Source organism: Giraffa tippelskirchi, chromosome 6 (genome assembly GCF_054371585.1).
Source record: "Giraffa tippelskirchi isolate mGirTip1 chromosome 6, T2T-mGirTip1v1.2.pri, whole genome shotgun sequence".
Classification (NCBI taxonomy): Eukaryota; Metazoa; Chordata; class Mammalia; order Artiodactyla; family Giraffidae; genus Giraffa; species Giraffa tippelskirchi.
Window position 1 is genome coordinate 119,124,130 of NC_137280.1, and position 22,992 is coordinate 119,147,121.

General features: G+C 37.0%; 1 protein-coding gene and 1 long non-coding RNA gene across 23 annotated transcripts in view; both read right to left on the minus strand.

The window, feature by feature from the left end:
- Window positions 1-1,623: 1,623 nt before the first annotated feature.
- Window positions 1,624-22,992, minus strand: part of CDKL3 (cyclin dependent kinase like 3) — a 53,643-nt gene continuing 32,274 nt past the window's right edge. For 7 of the 22 annotated variants that reach the window (XM_081502888.1, XM_081502885.1, XM_081502884.1 and 4 more), the window contains 3 exons: window positions 22,206-22,303; window positions 19,480-19,535; window positions 1,624-1,897 (listed from right to left, as the gene is read on the minus strand). In XM_081502888.1, coding sequence (XP_081359014.1) covers window positions 1,888-1,897; window positions 19,480-19,535; window positions 22,206-22,303 — 164 coding nt within the window. In that variant the 3' untranslated portion in view covers window positions 1,624-1,887. Of the gene's footprint in view, window positions 1,898-19,479; window positions 19,536-20,184; window positions 20,282-22,205; window positions 22,304-22,992 lie in introns of all 22 variants that reach the window. The other 15 variants (XR_014057252.1, XR_014057250.1, XR_014057254.1 and 12 more) reach the window with 5 other exon arrangements.
- LOC145510738 (uncharacterized) lies at window positions 4,764-8,704 on the minus strand. Its single transcript, XR_014057260.1, has 2 exons — window positions 8,353-8,704; window positions 4,764-6,742 (listed from the first exon to the last, which is right to left on the minus strand). It is a non-coding gene; the product is annotated as an uncharacterized LOC145510738 (long non-coding RNA).

Below are 22,992 nucleotides of genomic sequence, written 5' to 3' on the forward strand. Positions count from 1 at the left end.
TGTTGTAAAGACATAATTATGTCTTTACAAAAAGAGGACTTACCTTTTAGATATACACATTGAAGTATTTAGGGAAGAATTATACTGATGTCAGTATTTGCTCCAAAATAATATAGGAGGGGAGGAAATAAGTAGGGGAATGAATGAAATATAATTGGCCACGTGTTGATAATTGTTAAATCTGGGTGATGAGTACATAGGGGTTCATTAGGCATGTATCAAAATGATACTCCATCTACTCTTGTAGATGTAGATGGATATATACTCTTGTATATATTTGAAACTTCCCATAATAAGCTTTTTTTTAAAATTTTGGAGCATTGGAAACATAAATTAAAACTAGATGCAAAGAATCCTGCCATGGACAAAGTTTTTTTTAACTGGGGAAAAGTAAGTTGCAGGAGGATATGTACAAGATGATACCATTTATATAAAATGTCAAACATGCCAAACAGTACAATACAGATTTTAAGGGTACCTGCATAAAGTCAGGAAGATAAGAATGGTAATTCCAGATACAAATTTCAGAAGTGTGGTTATTGGAATGCAGGAAAGGAAATGTAACTGATGGTTACTCAAGGGGCTTCAACTATTTTTGTTAAGTTTTACATGTGGTCATGGACATATAAGTGATTACTGTATTATTCTCTAAGCATCTTTATATTTCTAAAATGTTTCACAATAAAAATATATAAATTAAAAATAAAAAAATGAAATAGCGGACAATCATCTGTAGGGATGTCTGGAAGAGTCCTGCACTCCCTGTACTGACTTTCAAGAATAATATACATTTCTATCTCAGTTTGTAAGAATTGGGTTGCTTTCTTTGGTTAAAATATTTTTATTATAAAAATACAAAAATGTAACTAGCATATTTAAAGAATAGTAATAAAACAGACACTGTTGAAGTACAGTAACTCAAGAAACTCAACATTATGAGTCCCATAGGGGTTCCAGGTACACTCTTTGATCATACTCCCAGCAGACAGAGTTGCTATCCTGAATTCTGTGTTTGTTAGTCCCACCTTTCAAAATAATCTAATCATATACTGTGTATTTTAAGATACAGTTTTGCATGTTTTTAACTTACACATGTAGAATCATACTGTGACTTGCTTTTTTGATGAAAGATGTTGGTGAGATTTATTGATGCTGATGCACTGGAGTTGTAGTTCATTCACTTAAAGACACTCTGTGTGTGTGTGTGTGTGTGTGTGTGTGTATTAAATATATCATTGTTTATCCAGTCTATTGTTGAAGGACTTCTGGCTTGTTTCCAACTTTTGCTACAATAAACCACACTGCTAGAAACATCCTTATACTACTTAACTCCTGAAGTCTATGTGCAAGACTTTCTCTAGGGTAAACACCAAGGAGAGGAACAGTTGAGTTAGTACATGCTCATCTACAACTTTAGTATATAATGCCAGATTTTTCAAAGTGGTTGCACCAATGTACATTCCCACCAGCATTGTATAATACACCCTACTGCTCCACACCCTCACCAACACTTGGAATTGACAATTTTTGCCAAATGTTATTTTCTTACTCAACCTCAATACAATAATCAAAAGTAGGAAATTAACATTAATATAATAGTACGATGTTAATCCAGAGTCCTCATTCAAATTTTTCCAGTATGTTTTTAATAGCAAAACTGCTTTTCCAGGATCACATGTTTTATTTAGCTTTCATCTCTCTTCTTCTCTTTCAGTATGGAAAAGTTCTTCCATCTCTCTTTGACCTCCATGGCCTTGATCCTTTTGAATATTGCAGGCCGGTTGTTTTTCTACAGGGCTTCAGATTTTGTTTTCCTGATATTTCCTCATGTTTAGAGTCAGGTCATGCATTTTTGGCAGGACTATCAGAGAAATAATGTTGTTCTTCTCATTGCATCCTGTCAAGTGGTAAATTATATCAATTTGTGCCGTTACTGAAAATGTTCACTTTAACCAGTTTACTAAGATTACTCCTCTGTAAAATTACTTTCCCCTTTGTAATAAATAATTTATCTATGGGGAGACACTATGCAATATCCTGTTTAGTTTTAGCACCCTTCAGTGATTTTTGCCAGCATCAATTATTAGTGTGATGGTAAATGATGATTTTCTTTTTCCATCATTCCTTCTACATTTATTAAATGCAGCTCTACTGCAAGAAAGAGCTGTGTCTTCTCCATTTACTTATTTTTTGAATTATTCATTTATATGTTCATAGAGTCATACTCATTTTTATTTATACATCCATTGTTATTGTTCAGTCCCTAAGTCATGTCCTATTCTTTGTGGCCCCATGGACTGCAGCAGGCCAGGCTTCTCTGTCCTTCACTATCTCCTGGGGTTTGCTCAAATTCACGTCCATTGAGTTTGTGATGCCATCCAACCATCTCGTCCTCTGTCTCCCCCTTCTCCTCTTCCCTCAATCTTTGCTAGCATTAGGGGCTTTTCCAATGAGTCAGCTCTTCACATCAGGTGGTCAGAGTATTGGAGGTTCAGCATCAGTCCTTCCAATGAATATTCAAGGTTGACTTCCTTTAGGATTGACTGGTTTGATCTCCTTGCTGTCCAAGGGACTCTTAAGAGTCTTCTCCAGCACCACAGTTCAAACGCATCAATTCTTCAGCACTCAGCCTTCTTTATGGTCCAACTCTCACATCCATACATGACTACTGGAAAAACCATAGCTTTGACTATACAGACCTTTGTTGGCAAAGTGATGTCTCTGCTTTTTAATACACTATCTAGATTTGTCATAGCTTTTCTTCCAAGGAGCAAGCGTCTTTTAATTTCATGGCTGCAGTCACTATCTGCAATGATTTTGGAGCCCAAGAAGATAAGATCTGCCACTGTTCTCACTTTTTCCCATTCTATTTGCCACAAAGTGATGGGATGCCATGATCTTAGTTTTTTTGAATGTTGAATTTTAAGCTAGCTTTTTCACTCTCTTCTTTCACCCTCATCAGGAGGGTCTTTAGTTCCTCTTCACTTTCTGCCATTAGAGTGGTATCATCTGCATATCTGAGGTTGTTGCTATTTCTCCCGGCAATCTTTATTCTAGATTGTGATTCATCCAGTCCAGTATTTCTCATGATGTACTCTGCATATAATTTAAATAAGCAGGGCAACAATATACACCCTTGACATACTCCTTTCCCAATTTCGAACCAGTCTGTTGTTCCATGCCCAGTTCAAACTGTTGCTTGTTGACCTGCATACAGGTTTCTAAGGAGGTAGCTAAGGGGATCTGGTATTCCCATCTTTTGAAGAATTTTCCACAGTTTGTACAGTCAAAGTCTTTTAACATAGTCAATGAAGCAGAAATAGATGTATTTTTGGAATTCCCTTTCTTTTTCTATAATCCAGCGTAGGTTGGCAATTTGATCTCTGGTTCCTCTGCCTTCTCTAAATCCAGCTTGAACATCTGGAAATTCTCGGTTCATGTACTGTTGAAGCCTATAGCTTGAAGGATTTTGAGGATTACCTTGCTAGAGTGTGAGATAAATGCAATTATCAGTAGTTTAACATTCTTTGGCATTGCCTTTCTTTGGGATTGGAATGAAAACTGATCTTTTCTAGTCCTGTGGCCATTGCTGAATTTTCCAAATTTGCTGGTATACTGAGTGAAGCATTTTAATAGCATCATCTTTTAGGATTTTAAATAGCTCAGCTGGAATTCCATCACCTCCACTAGCTTTGTTCGTAGTGATGCTTCCTAAGGCCCACCTGACTTCATACTCCAGGATGTTTGGCCTAGGTAAGTGACCACACCATCATGGTTATCAGGGTCATTGAGACCTTTTTTTTGTATAGTTCTGTGTATTCTTGCCACCTCTTCTTAATCTCTTCTGCTTCTGTTAGGTCCTTGCTGTTTCTGTCCTTTTCTGTGCCAATCTTTGCGTGAAATGTTCCCTTGGTATCTCCAATTTTCTTGGAGAGATCTCTAGTCTTCCCCATTCCATTGTTTTCCTCTATTTCTTTGCATTGTTCATTTAAGAAGGCTTTCTCTGGAACTCTGCATTCAGCTGTTGTGTTGTTCCTATTGTCTCAGATTTGACCATTAGGAGCTCCTTCTAGTTGGTATCTGTGTCCTTTCAGCATCTCTATTAAAGGAACCTACTGTTACAATAATATGTCTCAGGTTCATTATCTACTTCCCCCCCACTGCCACACTTGGCTATCAGAAACTTGAGTCTCTCCTAACTCTCTGTGATATCTAAGAAGTATTCAGCTTATAGCTCCCTGGCAGATACTCTTTGGCTGGCTTTGTAAATTTCCTCTATGCATACCTTGTCAGTCTGGTTACTCCAAGAGGCAGATGCCAAAAAGAGGATGTGACATGAAAGAGATTTATAGAAGTAAATACCCATAAGGAAAAATGGGAAGACAGCCGGGGTAGCTAAGGGAGTCATAAGACTGCAAGGCAGTGCTGACACTTATGAAGGAGAGAGGGATGCAAGTAAGATTGAGTAGAAAACATTTACACTGCACTGTATCTCTAAGGGAGTTTGGGAAGGATGAAAGAGCCTGATATATTTGACTTGCCACCAATTAGCCAGTTAGTCTCCTCAAGGAATGATGCCATATCAGGGGCTCAGCATCAGTCTCTTCACTGTAGTTTTCAGTATATAAGACTTGCTCTTCCTTTCATCAGAGTATTCCTATGAACTTGTGTCCCTTGGGCCCTCCCATGGAACATTATTCTCTGGTTGTCTCCTGGTCTTACATAATACATTTATTCTATTCTCTATCCTATTTCTCTCTTCCTTTCTCACTGTAAGGGCAGTTCAGCACTTCTACTTCCCTGGGTGTTGGCCATAGTTATTCCCAGGCTTTTAAGAGCAAATACAGCAGTGTGCTCCCTACATCCCATAAGGTCCTTGCTAGAGTGTTAAATCTCATATCCTGACAGGTTTTCCCCAAGTCAGTGAACTCTTGCTTATCTAGGCATATACTCCAGTCCTCTTGATCAAATACCCCAAATCTAATACCAAGGATATTTTCCTGAATCTTCCCAGTAAGCTAGCTAATTCTTGTAATTCTTTTGGTATAAGTTAATTTACACTCCCCACAGTTGTAGCCCTATGAGGTACATTTTCATGGTTGCCACACATTCTCTGATTACTACTCAGCCAAATATTGGAGAGGAATCCATGCAAATTTCTAAGTTCCTTCTCTATACAGTTTTTCCTTCTCTAGTATTCTGCTTACCAACTCTAGCCACCTTGACCTCCCTAAGCTTATAAACTCACCAAATGTGCCAGTCTCTCGCTGAATCACCACCTCCCTGTTCAGTGATCCAGAAACTGTAGAAAGCCTGTGTGATCACAATGATTGTTTCAATAATTTTTCTTCTCTCAGAGATCACAGTCCTGGGCTGCCTGTTGCCCAGAATCCAAGACAGTAGTTTCATGTTTTCTTCTATTATCTTCGAAATTGACGGCAATAAAGCAAAATCTTTGACTTGTCAGAGTTTAATACAAATTGCTACTATCACTATTTCTCTGATAGTGCTAACTGTAAGGAAAGCTGGGAAAACTAGTTTTTATTTCAGGCATTCATGTGCTCAAACTGAAACCTGAGAAAAACTTCAGCTAAACGCTCCTAAAAGCACATGGAACTGTGAGTGTTCTGAAATTTTAAGGAAGAACTGCAACACGACATCACTAACTACCATCCCAAAACTTCTTCTGACAAGCTTGGTCTGTGACATCCATGTCTCAGATTTTTACTGATCAGTTTTGACATCATCCACTAATTCTTCAGCAACTCTCCAAACTACCAAGGTCATTTTGAATTTAAATTATCTGTTCCATACATATCAAGGTACATAATTATATGTAGGTACTGGAGGTAGGGTGTTAGGGTACAAAGATACAAATCAAGAGGTAACTAGCATTATAAAGCAAGATGTGAAACATATAAATTTGTTTACATATATGGTATAAGCAATAAAAATGGAATTCTATTATTCAAGGTTTTAAATATATCAGGGTGCTTCCTATCACTGGAATGGTATCCTGTGTTCCTTCTTCCAAATGAAAGGAGATGAGTGCCACAGAGCAGCAACCAGTTGTAAACCCTTCCACTTATAACAACTCCACTTGGCCAAAGGGCTGGAACCAGGATTCTTAATCATCACATGAGTATCTACTCATTAGATTTCAAAACCTGACCTGGTTGACTGCCAATTCAGCTGCCACTGCCTCTGCCTTTCCCACTTCTCAGTGACTTTTGGTGGCCACAGAGAACCAGGTAATGGCAACCCTATCAGCAGAGGCATATTTGCCAAGAAGACAGTAAAGTCCTCTCCCTTGTATAGGTGTCTTCTAAGGCCATGAGAACAGCCCTAACAATTTCATAATTGCAAATTTGTATTGTTTTTTCCCCAGAAGGGCCTTCAAATCTAAAAGTTTCAGGCTTCATAAAACCTTCATCTCCTTATATTAACCCATAAGTCATCTACTCAGTATCCTACCACAGCCACATTTGTAACATCAACTTACCTACCCCCATAATGCACAAAGACTCTGAGAAAATCCAATGTAGGCTCAAAGGAGAAACACTAGAAACTCCAAGTCTTGACTTGATTTTCCCAGAATAGAACAGAACTACAATACCCCAGGTGGCTCAGTGGTAAAGAATCTGCCTGCCAATGCAGATTCCTGGGTCAGAAAGATCCCCTAGAGAAGGAAATAACAACTCATTCCAGTATTCTTGCCTGGGAATCCCATGGACAGAGGAGCCTGGCAGGCTACAGTCCACTGGGTCTCAGAAGAGTCAGACATGACTTAGAGACTAAACAATGATACTAGTATCTCCCCTGACATGGCACAACTCTAAAAAGTGCTACTGAGTCAGCAGAGACTGACTTTCTTCCTAACTTCAAAAGGAGATCTGTTACACAATTCTCTTTTAAAACTCGAAATGCCATGTTTATTCTTGTATTTAATGTAACATTTTATACATGAAAAGCAGGGATGTATTTATCATCCACGCCAATTTCATATCTAAACAAATGGAGACCAAGGTACAAATCCCCCCATAAATCTCACAGATGGTACACAATAAGAGTAAGGGGCACTTATAGACCAATTTATTACCAAAGTAAATGAAGTCAGGATAAACTCAGACAACTTGGTCAAAAGAACTACGATGAAAGACCATCATTCTAGAAAATTCCCTGACAGTCTAGTGGTTAGGACTTGGTGCTTTCACTGCTATGTGTGTGTGCTCAGTCACTAAGTTGTATCTGACTCTCTGTGACCCCATTGACTGTAGCCTGCCTGGATTCAGTCCCTGGTTGGGGAACTGAGATCCAGCAAACCGAGGGTACAGCAACAAACAAAACCGTAATTCTGCATCTTTGAAGAAGACAACTGAATTTCATCAGTACAGTATAAACTCAATATGCCTTATGTGTATTAAACCTTATCTTAGTAAGTCCTCACAATATCTCTAAGAGATAAGCTTTTCTTGTCTCCATTTTCCAACTGAGGAAAACTGAGGCAACAAAATACCACACACATACTCTGCAGGAAAGAAGTGTGTAAAAGTCCTGATTCTATTTTGGGCAATTGGATGATAATCTGGACTCTATTATACTATAATGCTCTTAATAAAAATTGAATATTCATTCAACAAATATGTTTTTAAATGTTTAATTGGAGCATAATTGCTTTACAGTGTTGTATTGGTTTCTTCTGTATCGCAATGTGAATCAGCTACAAGTATACACATATCCCTCTCTCTTGTGCCTTCCTCCCACCTGCCACCTCTCCCCTCTCCCAATCTCACCCCTCTAGGTCATCACAGAGCACCAGCTTGAGCTTCCTGTGTTATACAGCAACTTCCTACTAGCTATCTATTTGACACATGGTAATGTATATATTTCACTGCCGCTCTCTCAATTCATCCCACCCTCTCATTCCCCTGCTATGCCCACCAGTCCATTCTCTACATCTGTGTCTCTATTCTGGCCCTGCAAATAGGTTTACTATTACAATTTTCCTAGATTTCACATATATGCATTAATATACAATCTTTGTTTTTCTCTTTCTGACTTACTTCACTCTATATAGGCTCGAAGTTCATCCACCTCACTGCTGCTGCTGGTGCTGCTAAGTCGCTTCAGTTGTGTCCGACTCTGTGCGACCCCATAGATGGCAGCCCACCAGGCTCCGCCGTCCCTGGGATTCTCCAGGCAAGAATACTGGAGTGGGTTGCCATTTCCTTCTCCAGTGCATGAAAGGGAAAAGTGAAAGTGAAGTCACTCAGTCGTGTCCGACTCTGAGCGACCCCATGGACTGTAGCCTACCAGGCTCCTCTGTCCATGGGATTTTCCAGGCAAGAGTACTGGAGTGGGGTGCCATTGCCTTCTCCGATCCACCTCACTACAACTGACTAAAAATTCATTTCTTTTTATGGCTGAGTAATATTCCACTTATATACGTACCACAACTTCTTTATCCACTCATCTGTTGATGGACATCTAGGTTGCTTTCATATCCTGGCTATCGTAAATATTGCTGCAATAAACACTGGGGTACATGTGTCTTTTGAATTATGGTTTTCTCAGGTATATGCCAAATAATGAGATTTCTGGGTCATATGGTAGTTTTATTCCTAGTTTTTTGAATAATCTCCATACTGTTCTCCACAGTGACTGTATCAATTTACATTCCTAGCAACAGTGCAGGAGGGTTCCCTTTTCTCCACATCCTCTCCAGCATTCATTGTTTGTAGGTTTTTTGATAATGGCGATTCTGACCACAGTGAGTTTCAATTTGATTATTGTAATTTTAATTTGATTATTTTTCTAACAATGAGCGATGCTGGGCATCTTTTCATGTGTTTTTTGACCATTTGTATTTCTTCTTTGGAGAAATGTCTGTTTAGGTCTTCTGTCCATTTTTTGATTGGGTTGTTTGTTTTTCTGATATTGAGGTGCATGAGCAGACTGTATATTTTAGAGATTAATCCTTTCAACAAATATTTTTAAAGAGAGAAAAGCCCCAGGAGTTCATAGATATAGTTTCAATAAATATTCTGATACCACTAGATATTGTTTGAAGGACAGTAATTAAAGGAATCCATTTTCCAAATTCAAATCTATCGAACAACAAATCAAGGAAGACTACTGGTGGCAGATTTTTTTTAAGATTGATGCTGGGAAAGATTGAGGGCAGGAGGAGAAGGGAACGACAGAGGATGAGATGGTTGGATGGCATCACTAACTCAATGGACATGAGTTTGAGCAAGCTCTAGGAGATGGTGAAGGACAGGGAAGTCTGGTGTGCTGCAGTCCATGGGGTCGAAAAGAGTCGGGTACGACTTAGTGACTGAACAACAACAAAGGTTTTTCATGAGGCATCAGATGCTTTAAACAGTTTAATAATACTGATAAATGTAATATTAGTAACTACAAAGAAATTACTCAGAGACGTCCAAGAGAAGCTGCCTGAAATGTATATAAACAATCAGGCTTGATCTGAAAGGTCTTATGACTTTGGAGTCATTCATCTGAGGAAACTCAAATCCTAGCATGCATTGTTTCTTTCATTTCTCATCCTAGGGAGCAAAAACCATTGATTTAAGAGCAAAAAGCACTGCCTCATTAGGACCCCATCTTCATACACTAGGTTCAGTCCAACATGGAGCTGAATGACTTGTTCTGTTAGACCAGGGTAGATAAGAGCTCCTGGTCCTGAAAATGACGGCTATTGAGTTCCCTCTGGAGGAGGTTAGGACTAACTGACTTGAAAGAGAACTTTGGAATCATCTTTATTCTTTGGCAAGCCAGGCACAGAGACTACATAATAGCCATTGGATACCTGTAGTCTCTATACTGCTATCTATTAAATAAAACACCAATTGTAAAGAGCAAGAATCTTAACTCAAAGTTAGTCTGAAAATCAATGTGAGGGATTTCCCTGGTGGATGGGAATCCACCCTCCAATGCAGGGGACACAGGTTTGATCCCTGGTTGAGGAACTAAGGTCCCATATGCCGTAGAGCAACTAAATCTGTGTGTCACAACTAGAGAGCCTGTGGGCCTCAAGGAAGAGCTGATGCAGCCAAATAAATAAATAAATATTTAAAAATAAAGTCAATCTGGAGCAAATTTTGTTTTACTTATCTCTTTACGTTATACATTTTGTTTATACTTTCAATATCATCCAATTAAGCAAATAAATCACTTTGCTTGTTCTAAGCCAAGAGTTACTTGAGAGACCTGCATAACACTGAGACAGTACTCACACAATTTCTCACTCTATGGCAAGCACAAAGTATATTAATTTAGGTCTCCTGAGACATAGTCACCAAAGAAATAGAAATGTGGTCTCTTTAGGTGGAAAATCTGAAATTCTGACCCATATACTGTAACTCATATGCTGTAATTCTAACCCATATACTGTAGAGCATTATTTCTTTTTACGCTTTCACCTGTCTTATCTGAATTTCCTCGTCTCTTTCTAAATTTTGAGAAACAATTTTTCTTACTTATCCGAGATTCCTCTGAATTCCATTCCTAAAAAGCATCCTTCAAGTTTTATCTCTAAAAGTACCTAAGTCTCAATTCCTCCATTAAAATGCTAACAAGCTGTAAGGTTACCTCATCTCCTTCACCTTTAACCTCCATGCTGAATGACTGCTACTCACTCAGCTACTTGACAATGAATATTAACATGATATAGAGAGCACATTCTACCACATCAATAAAATTATCTCATAGTTTATTCTTTGGTTTTTTTCAAGTGATTACTATGTAGGTGTTTAATAAATTCATTAATTCACAAGAAAACGTTATTGAGTGTCAATATATGCTAGGCACTATTCTATGCTGGGGAATATAGCAACAAACAAAACACTAATTTCCCTGTTCTCATGTAGTTCATAGTTTATTGGAGAGAGACCATTAATAAATAAAGTTTGTCAGATAGGGAATGATATATGAAGAAGTCAAGCAGGAAACAGGAATGAGAATGGGGAAAGTTGTCATCTTAAGTAATCTGATAGAGAAAGCTTCGTATATGAGTAAAAGTCAGTAAGGCGGTTGTTCTGAACAACAGGAAGGAGTTAAAGGAGGGACTCTTGCAGTTACCTGAGGAGAGATATTTCTCATCAGAGGAAACAGCAAGAACAAAGGTTCTTAGGCAGAAGCACAGCCAGGAACAGCAAGGAAGCCAGTGGGCCTGGAACAGAATGAGTAATAGGAAGAGGAATAGCATCAAAGAGGAGGTAGAGGCAGGCTGTGTAGGGTCTTGGAGGTTGTTGTAATGTCTGCAGCTTTTACTCTGAGTTGATAAGAAACTGAGGGTGGAACAGTGTTAAAACGGGAAGATCAGGTACCAGAAGACTACTACCAAATCCAGGCAAGAAATGTTGTAAGTAACAGTAGAGGGAGGAAAGCAGTCACTTCTTGGAAATACTTTAAAGGTAGAGCTGAAAGCATAGGTTAGAGATATAGAGAGGAAGAGAGAAGTCAAGGATTACTCCAAGATTTTTCTCCTGAGCAACTGGAAGAAACAGAGTTGCCCTTAACCGAAATGAAGAAACATGGTGGAGCAGGTAAGAGGAACCCGAGAGTGGGGAGGAGATCAGGCCCTTCATTTGGGACATAAGATATCTATTACATGCTTTAGTAGAACTACTGAGTGGACAGTTGGAAATTTGAATCTGGAGTTAAGAACTCAAGTCCAGTCTAGAGAGAGAGAATTAAGAGTCATCAATATATAAGTGATATTTAAGGCCATACACCTAGATGAGCTCACCTAGGGAGTGTAGAGAGAAAAGAGATCTAAGAACAGAGACCAAATGCTTGTTGATTACTTGAATTACATAACTATTATATCCCTCACTTTCCCTTTGCTTACAGGACTCATTAAGTTATTAATTAAGAGAAACCAATGAGATTAAATAAGTTCATAGTGATTATCTATTGTCCAACTCCTTGGGCAGAGTTGATGAGAGGGATGCAGGCATGGAATAGAAATAAATTAAACACAGAAATCAGTACTGTATCTTCTCTGAGCTCCATTCTAACGTCGTCATGTTCTAGCCACCATGGGACATTTTCAGTTTTGATGGAAGCAACCCATTACCTCAACCAATTGCTTTGTAACAAATATTTACAAGTTAGATTCATACATGGAAAATGAAAACAGGCCAGAAATACAACTCAAACACACTTGTCTGACTAACATCTTTTGACAAGTATTATGGTTTGGGTAGACTCCGGGAGTTGGTGATGGACAGAGAGGCCTGGCGTGCTGCAATTCATGGGGTCGCAAAGAGTCGGACACTACTGAGCGACTGAACTGAACTGAACTGAACTGATCCACCAATAGACTATCCATCCTACCTAACTATGTCCACTGCTGAAGTTCTATTGGCAAACCTCATACTTCAAACTTTCATATTATTGGCTAAGAATTCACAGAATAAATGAACGTTACAATAACTGAATAAGAACAACAAAAAGAACAGGCAAGCCATTACAAATTCCTATCCACATATCCACATCCTTAGGGATAGTCTTAAACTAAAAGAGCACACAATGAATTAGGGACATTTTATATAAGATAGAGCTAGAAATTTTGGTAATGACTCTAAAGCTTATTCCTTATTCACAACTTTGACTAGATCTCCACTTTCAGAATTCTTTTAATTTCTAGTTCCAGGCATCATTGACTAATAAGTATTGGTATTACCTTAAACAATGATAAAACTGGAAAAAATAAATAAAACAACTGTTTTCACACAATGGACAACAGAATAAGGTCAATTTCATCAGAAATATAATAGCCCTAAATACACATGCATCTAGTGACAAAGCTTAACATGCAGAAACCAACTACTACTAGAACTGAAAGGAGAAACAGACAAATCTATCATTACAGTTAAAGATTTTAATAATCCTCCCTCAGCAATTAATAAACTAGCAGACTGAAGATTAGTAAAGATATAAGACATAAATACCTCATTAGCATGAACTCAGGTATGGATGAAAAGGGTTTATTATGAGTAACAAAAGACGCTCCTCTCACTCCTCAGCCAGGAAATTATAAATGTTTTGGGAGCTCTGTGTCAGGAAAAGGAGACAAAGGCCTAAAATTTGTATTTGTTACTATATCACAATATCACAAAGAGCAAATTAAGCCCAAAAGAAGAGCATAAATCAATAAAATAAGAAACAAACAACAGAAATAAAACCAAAAGTTGGTTCTTCAAAAAAAAATTAAGAAAGCTGATAAAACTCTAGGTAGACTTACTAAAAAAATCCCCCATGAATTACCAATACAAGAAATGATAAGTGGGACATCACTTCTTAAATGATAACAAGGGAAAATTGTAAGCAATGTTATGCCAATAAAAATCAACAACTTTGGTGGAATAGATAAATTCCTTGAAAGAGGCAAATTACCAAAACTGACACAGGAGAAATAACAAATCTAGTTAGCTCCATATGTATTAAATAAATTTAAGGATATTGAATTTGCATCTTAAAAGCTTTCCACAAAGGAAATTTTAGGCCTTGTTGCCCTCACTGGTGATTTCTAACAAGTCTTTAAGGAGAAAGTAAAATTAATCTTGCACAAATTCTTTCAGGAAAGAGGAGGGAAAACTTTCCAACTCATTTATGAAGCACTGTAACACTGATATCAAAGGCAGGCAAAGATAACACACAAAAAAGAAATGGACTAAAATCCCTCATTAATGTAAGATGCCAATATCTTAATAAAATATTAACAAATCAAATTCAATACAATACATAAAAAGGATCAAGTGGATTTTAACCCTAGGAACATGGGTTGATTTATCATTAAAACATCAATTAATATAATTCATACTAACAGAAATAAGGAGGAAAAATCATAAATCATCTCAGAAGATACAAGAAAAGTACTTAACAAAATTTAACACCTGCTCATGGTAAGGACATCAACAAACAGAAACAGAAGGAACCTTCTTCAATCTAATAAAAGTTATCTACATAAAACCTACAATTAACATCATACTTAATGGGAAAAGGCTGAATGTTTTCTCTCTGGTATAGAAAAAAAGGCAAAAATGTCCACTCTCACCACTTCTGTGCAGCCCTGTCACACATCACAGAAACACTGGAAAGGAAGAAGTAAAACTATCTTTATCTACAGATGTTATAATTGCTTATATAGGAAATCCTAAGGAATAGACAAAAAAAAGAATGAAGGAAGGAATGAAGAAAACCTACTAGAATAAGTTGAATTTAATTTAGCAAGGTCTCAAAACACAAGATCAATATAGAAAGACAAATTGTACCTCTGTACTACTAGTAACAACCAACTAAAAGATATTTTTAAAAATACCATTTATAATTGCATCAAAACCCAAAACACACTGGAGTAAATTTAATGAATGATGTATAAGACTGCTACAAAATACTACAGAAAAAATTTAAAGATCTAAATAAATGTAGTGCTTATACCATGCTTGTGGATTGGAAGATTCAGTATTTCTAAAATATCTATTCTCCTCGAATTGATGTATAGACTTTAACACAATCCCAGTCAAAATCCCAGCAGGTATTTTTGTAGAAATTGGAAAAAAAAAAAAAGACAATCCTTTAAGGATCCAACATCTACTTGTGCTTCATTGACTACACTAAAGCCTTTGTTTAGATCACAACAAATTATGGGTAATTCTTAAAAGAGATGAAAGTACTAGACCACCTTACCTGTCTCCTGAGAAACTTGTATGTGGGACAAGAAGTAATAGTCAGAACTAGACATGGAACAAGTGACTGGTTCAAAATTGGGAAAGGAGTACGACAAGGCTGTATATTGTCACCCTGTTTATTTAACTTATATGCAGAGTACATCATGTGAAACACTGGGTTGGATGAATCACAAGCTGGAGTCAGGATTGCCGGGAAAAATATCAACAACCTCAGACATGAAAATGATACCACTCTTAATGGCAGAAAGTGAAGAGGAACTAAAGAGCCTTTTGATGAAGGTGAAAGAGGAGAGTGAAAAAATCTGGCTTGAAACTCAACATTCAAAAAACTAAGATAATGGTATCTGGTCCCACTTCATGGCAGATAGATGGGAGAAAATGGAAGCAGTGACAGATTTTATTTTGGATTGGAAGATTTTATTTATTTGGATTTTGGACTGGACTTCAAAATCACTGTGGACGGTGACTGCAACATGGAATTAAAAGATGCTTTCTCCTTGGAAGGAAACCTATGACAAACCTAGATAGTGTATTAAAAAACAGAGACATCACTTTGCCGACAAAAGTCTGTATAGTCAAAGCTATGGTTTTTCCAGTAGTCATGCACAGATGTTAAAGTTGGACCATAAAGAAGGTTGAGTGCCAAAGAATTGATGCTTTTGAATTGTGGTGCTGGAGAAGCCTCTTGAAGGAACTCTGGACTGCAAAGAGATCAAACCAGTCAATCACAATGGAATCAACCCTGAATATTCACTGGAAGGTCTGTTGCTGAAGCTGAAGTTCCAACATTTGGCCACGTGATACACAGAGCCAACTCATTGGAAAAGACCCTGAAGGTGGGAAAGACTGAAGGCAAAAGAAGAAGGGGGCAGCAGAGGATGGGACAATGACTCAATAGACATGAATCTGAGCAAACTCCAGGAGATAGTGGAGGACAGAGGAGCATGGCATGCTACTGTCCATGAGGTTGCAAAGAGTAGGCTGTGACTCAGCGACTGAATAACAAGTAGTCAATGGGCAGACTTATATTTATTGAACCTACCACAGGAATAACTCTTAATTTCTCTGGAGGAGATTAGTTACTAAAGCTAATAGGGAGTTTGTTAGAAAGATATATATATATATATATATATATACACACACACACATATATTAATCTCAGCTGTTAATTTTTAATCATTTAAAAAAGATGTTTGTTTATTTGGTTGTGCCAGGTCTTAGTTGTGGCAGATGGGATCATTAATTGCACATGTAGAATTTTTAGTTGCAGCATGTGGGATCTAGACAGAATGATCTCTGTTTCCAAGGCAAACCATTCAATATCACAGTAATCCCAGTCTATGCCCCAACCTGTAATGCTGAAGAAGCTGAGGTTGAACAGTTTTATGAAGACCTACAAGACCTTCTAGAACTAACACCCAGAAAAGATGTCCTTTTCATTATAGGGGACTAGAATGCAAAAGTAGGAAGTCAAGAGATACCTGGCGTAACAGGCAAATTTGGCCTTGGAGTACAGAATGAAGCAGGGCAAAGGCTAATAAAGTTTTGCCAAGAAAATGCACTGGTCATAGCAAACACCCTCCTCCAACAACACAAGAGAAGACTCTACACATGGACATCACTAGATGGTCAACACTGAAATCAGATTGATCATATTCTTTGCAGCCAAAGATGGAGAAGCTCTATAGAGTCAGGAAAAACAAGACAGGGAGCTGACTGTGACTCAGATTATGAACTCCTTATTGCCAAATTCAGACTTAAATTGAAGAAAGTAGGGAAAACCACTAGACCATTCAGGTATGACCTATATTATATCCCTTGTGATTATACAATGGAAGTGAGAAATAGATGCAAGGGATTAGATCTGATAGACAGAGTGCCTGATGAACTATGGATGGAGGTTTGTGACATTGTACAGGAGGCAGTGATCAAGACCATCCTCAAGAAAAAGAAATGCAACAAGGCAAAATGGTTGTCTGAGGAGGCCTTATAAATAGCTGAGAAAAGAAGAGAAGCAAAAGGCAAAGGAGAAAAGGAAAGACATACCCATTTGAATGCAGAGTTCCAAAGAATAGCAAGGAGAGATAAGAAAACCTTTTAAAGTGATCAATGCAAAGAAATAGAGGAAAACAATAGAATGGGAAAAACTAGAGATCTCTTCAAGAAAATTAGAGATACCAAGGGAACATTTCATGCAAAGATGGGAACAATAAAGGACAGAAATGGTATGGACCTAACAGAAGCAGAAAATATTAAGAAGAGGTGGCAAGAATACACAGAAGAACTATACAAAAAAGATCTTCATGACCCAGATAACCATGATGGTATTATCACTCATCTAGAGCCAGACATCCTGGAATGCAAAGTCAAGTGGGCCCTAAGCATCACTATGAACAAAGCTAGTGGAAGTGATGGAATCCCAGCTGAGCTATTTCAAATCCTAAAAGATGATGCTGTGAAAGTGTTCCACTCAGTATGCCAGCAAATTCAGAAAACTCAGCTGTGGCCATAGGACTGGAAAAGGTCAGTTTTCATTCCAATCCCAAAGAAAGGCAATGCCAAAGAATGCTCACACTACCAAACAATTGCTCTCATCTCACACGCTAGCAAAATGATGCTCAAAATTCTCCCAGTGAGGCTTCAACAGTTTGTGAACAGAGAACTTCCAGATGTTCAAGCTGGATTTAGAAAAAGCAGAGGAACCAGAGACCAAATTGCCAACATCCGCTGGATCATCGAAAAAGCAAGAGAGTTCCAGGAAAACATCTACTTCTGCTTTATTGACTATGCCAAAGCCTTTGACTGTATGGATCACAACGAACTGTGGAAAATTCTTAAAAAGATGGAAATACTAGATCACCTGATCTGTCTCCTGAGAAATCTGTATGCAGGTCAAGAAGCAACAGTTAGAACTGGACATGGAACAACAGACTGGTTCCAAATAGGGAAAGGAGTACGTCAAGGCTGTACATTGTCACCCTGCTTATTTAACTTACATGCAGAGTACATCATGAGAAATGCTGGACTGGATGAAGCACAAGCTGGAATCAAGACTGCCAGGAGAAAAATCAATAACATCAGATATGCCGACATCACCACACTACGGCAGAAAGCGAAGAAGAACTAAAGAGCCTCTTGACGAAAGTGAAAGAGGAGAGTGGAAAAGTTGGCTTAAAACTCAACATTCAGAAAACTAAGATCATGGCATCTGGTCCCATCACTTCATGGCAAATAGATGGGGAAACAGTGGAAACAGAGACAGACTTTATTTTGAGGGGCTCCAAAATCACTGCAGATGGTGACTTCAGCCACGAAATTAAAAGACGGTTGCTCCTTGGAAGAAAAGTTATGACCAACCTAGACAGCACATTAAAAAGCAGAGACATTACTTTGCCAACAAAGGTCCATGTAGTCAAAGCTATGGTTTTTCCAGTAGTTATGTATGGATGTGAGAGTTGGACTATAAAGAAAGCTGAACGCCGAAGAATTGATGCTTTTGAACTATGGTGCTGGAGAAGACTCTTGACAGTCCCTTGGACTGCAAGGAGATCCAACCAGTCCATCCTAAAGGAAATCAGTCCTGAATATTCATTGGAAGGACTGATGCTGAAGCTGAAACTCCAATACTTCGGCCACCTGATGCGAAGAACTGACTCACTGGAAAAGACCCTGATGCTGGGGAAGACTGAAGACAGGAGGAGAAGGGGACGACAGAGGATGAGATGGTTGGACGGCATCATCGACTCAAAGGACATAAGTTTGAGTTATCTCCAGGAGTTGGTGATGGACAGGGAGGCCTGGTATGCTGCAGTCCAAGGGGTCACAAAGAGTCGGACACGACTGAGTGACTGAACTGAACTGAACTGCACTGGGATCTAGTTCCCCAACCAGGGGTCGAACCCGGGCCCCCTGAATTGGGATCATGGAGTCTTAGCCACTGGACCACCAGAGAACTCACTGAGAATTTTAATCAACCTTTTAATAAGCTGAAGAGAGATCACAATATCATAATAAAGAAATTATGTTTTCCTTTGTTTTTCAAGTCTATTTGGTAAATACAAAATCAGGCAGAGTCTTGGTAAAATACCAAACAATCTCATTTCTTTTTTGAAAAATATGACAACCAAAAATTTTGGTAGTATTTCTCTTCTGGGTCATACATAAATAGAAAAAGTTTGTACCACATAAAAGGCACTATCAGATTGAACTAGGAAACTGAAAGAGTGCTGGCAGTTGTTTAAAGGAATAAAAAAATTAACATTTAATACCATTTAATTTTCTGATACTTTATAAGTAGTATAAATGCTTTTATAGCTAACTAACAGAACATATTTTTAATCATGTAATGGACCACTTTTTAAAAAAATGTCAGACATTTCATTAAGAACTCACTTCAGGAAGCTAGAGCATTCTAGAAAAAAACTGACACTTATATTATATGACTAGCAGAGGGCCGAGATCAGTAGAAATACAGTATGGTCATATGACAGGATGTGTTACCTACTCAGTAATCACAGCAAGTAAAGAAGCACGTAGAGAGGAGATGACTTAATAATTCCAAATCATAACATCACATCAACAGAATTTTTAGAAGAAAGAAAGAAGAAAACCATGAATGGTTTGCTAACAAAACAAAGTTGGATGATGCCACTGTGGACTAACTGCTGTCATAACAGCTCATGTTACATTTCTGTTATACATAAAATTAAAAGGGAAGACTTGTCAATTTGTATTTTTTAAGATTTAAAAGAAAAGACACTACCAGAAAAAAAGTCTGTTCCTCTTCAAATTCTTCCCCTGACAATGGCCATCTCCATTCTAAAATCAGAAACCAAGCCAGTAAGAACCAGGGATAAGAATATAAATACATGTTGCCAAAACTTTGACTGTATTAACGTTAAATTATACATAACAATATATTCTATATAAACTACTAAATGATAAACATGCTGGTCAAGCCAAAAGATTTCCTTCAATACTTGGCTCAATTTCCATCATTTTAAACATGTTTCATGATATGTTTAATTAAATACTGCTCCAGAATGTCCAGTGTAAAACCAAACCCGTGTTTCATGCTTATCAAGTATACTTGCTTGCTCAGAAATGTCTGGTGCTCCCAGACATTGGAATCTCACTTTACTACACATTTAGAAATCTTTCTATCTATAAAGTTCTGAGCCAAAGCTAAGAATGACCAGTAATCAAACATGACTGAGATAACAGGTCATCAGATAAAATTATATGACCAAACGTAAGCTGTAGTTTTATTAGGATGTACCAGTCAGGCAGTTTTTATAAATTAATATTTAAATTAAGAAAACATGAAAAATTTATAAATTAATAAATTTAAAGACAAATTTCAGTGAGTTTACACATAACTACACAGGATTTACGATCTATCTGTAAAATTCTCTAGTCAATGTTTTTATGTATGTAATATTAATAAAAGGGACTTTTTTAACCATACAGTGTGATTCTGGGGTTCCCTGAATTTTCAGCTGCTGCATTTTCTACTCTACATCTGGCAGGTTCTTCTTCCTTTCACTTTGTGCATTTCCTGTATTCTAAAAAGTAAATAGAAATAGGACCTTAATTAAGGAAATGGTAAGTCTTTGGCTAAGGAAATACAGCCACAGATAAGTACTTGTCCTTTGCACCTGGGGGCTATTTTATAAAGCACAGGGAGACTATTTAGCAAAGGAGTCCTTATTATCATCATAAGACAGAACTGAAGGAGGCTTTTCTGTGGACTCTTCTTTCTTGCCTAACTCACTCAGCAGTAACAGGAATTTCTCTCTAGGTCATAGTATCTACTGAATACATGTCTACACTATTAACTGGGAAGTGCCTGGATATGATTTAGTAAGTCAGAAACAAATCTGTGACTAGAACAAATAAGCTGCCATTCCCTGTCTTAAGATTTTAAAAACATATCATATTCTCTCATGCTCTAAATTAACAACCTATCAACTTGAAATTTAGGACATTTTCTTAATTCTGACATTAATTTATTAAAAGCACTTGAAGCAGCCTCATATGTAATTTCTGTCACTTGTCAGAACTGCATTTGAATGATTAGTGTTGGGTTGGGTTTTTCCTTACCATCTTATGGAAAACCCAAACAAACTTTTTGGCCAATCCGATACATATAAACTACAATTATCATTGATGACTTCTGGATATTTCTAATAACTACAACTGTTTCACTGTTAACTCTTAAAAAGATCATCTTTTCAGGAATTCTACATCATATGCACAAAAAGGGTTTTTCCCTTCCTATTATGTATTTTTTTAAAATGTCAGAACTGTCTTAAGAGTTCCTTTCTTCCTGAATTAAAATGTAATTTTGCTTCTGAGGGCTTTCACAGTACAGTAGGACAAACATATGTAGCACATTACTAGTCTGCCCGAACTCAAGACCCTTAACTCATCCAATTATTCAAAAAATGTGCAAATGGTGTGCTGTTCAACATGCTGTGACATCAGTAAGTCACCCAGGTTTAAAAGTTTGAAGTCACCTTATTCTTTTTTATAACAAACTAAAAGATGACCATTAATGCCTTTCTTGTTCTATCTAGAAAATATTTCTTCTCTGCAAAACTGACTGTGGAGTTGTCAACAAGTTCAAGGCCAGGAATAAGGCATTAATGTCACTGTGAAAGTATACCTAACAGTGTCTGATAATTCTTACCTGAATGTTTTATAAATTAATAGATTTAGTTAAAAACACTTTCTTACATAGTTTCAGATGATGGTTTCTATTTTTATAAGTTCCTCAAATTTCCTCAATAAGTATGTGCTAATTTTATCACAAATAAAAATGTAGTCAATTTTATTTAGAAAATAAGAAACCAAGATAACAAAGTTGATGACCTCACAGGTGTACAGGATAGAAGGCTGTTAATATAATTTAATTCAGTGGATGCTCAGCACAATCCCTTTCCCTTAAAAGAATACCTTTAAAGAGTATTAATTTATAATAGATACTAATGGCTTCAAGATCCCCAAATAAAATTCAAGATTATCTGATACTTAGCTGAGAGCATATCTTTGTGAAAATAGGACAGTAGTTAGAGAGCAGAGATGGAATAAATTGGAGGAAAAAATAGGAAGAAAAAGGCTAAAGACAAAATATATATGTTCTTGTGGCCAGGATAATCCTATGTTTATACCATTATTCCTTTCCTCTGGCATGGTTTACCTACCACCAAGTAGTATACACAACACACATACTATTTTCTCTGGGTAGCATATATTCAATCACTCAACATTCAAATGAGGGTTCAAATTTACTACCTTCAAAAATAAAACCTTTTTAAAAACCTTTATAATTGATTATTCTAGGAAAATAGTTCTATTTCTAGAGGTCAAAGATTACAGAATTTTGAAATTTTATCTAACTTTCCAACAGTAATAATTAAAATTATATACTAAGTCAAGTGTTCTAAACATCATTACTTAGTAAAAGCTATCAATAAAAAGTTTTACCTCTTGTTTTTCTTGATATTGGTCTGCATTAAGTAAAGTTGGTATTTTAGATGAATCTGTTCTCTTTGATTCCCTCTTCAACACTTTTATCTGCTTCACTTTTGCAAAAATATATACGAGAACTTGTTACTCTTACCTTGAAATTTTACTTTCCTTTTCAAGAGTTTCAAATGGAAATTCTGATATCCACTAAAGTCAGTTTCTCAGTTTATTATAAAGGAACTAAACAAATCATGAGCTGTAATGGTATTAAATATCAGTCATAAATGATTTGTTATATAATTTTACTTATAGTCTACCAGTCTGTCCTCTAAATAAAGAAGACATTTTACTTTTAAAATTCTGAGTATTACTGTTAAGTGGATCAGATAATTTCTCTTGAGTTATGCAAGTACTATTTTCTTGCTATTATGTTATCTTTTCACAAGGTGTCACTGTTCTTCAAAGAAATGACTGCAAAAAAAGTGAGTTTCATTTTATGAGCTCAATACATGTTATAAAATCTTAATCGACTAAATCCTTGAATGCCTGAAGCACACATACATCATTCCTGCTATTATATGGGCAAGTTATCACAGAAAAACAGAGGAAACTGCAATTACCCTAGGTCATATACTAAACCAAAAACACCCTCCTCAAATACTATTCCAACATTTCAACAAAATTGAGCTAATAAAATTTTTACTTTTAAAATTTTTCTTAACCTTCTTTAAAATTATCTCCTTTAAGTATTAACCCTTTATTTGACTATGAAAAAAATTTTTTTTCATCAGCTGAAAATATTTTG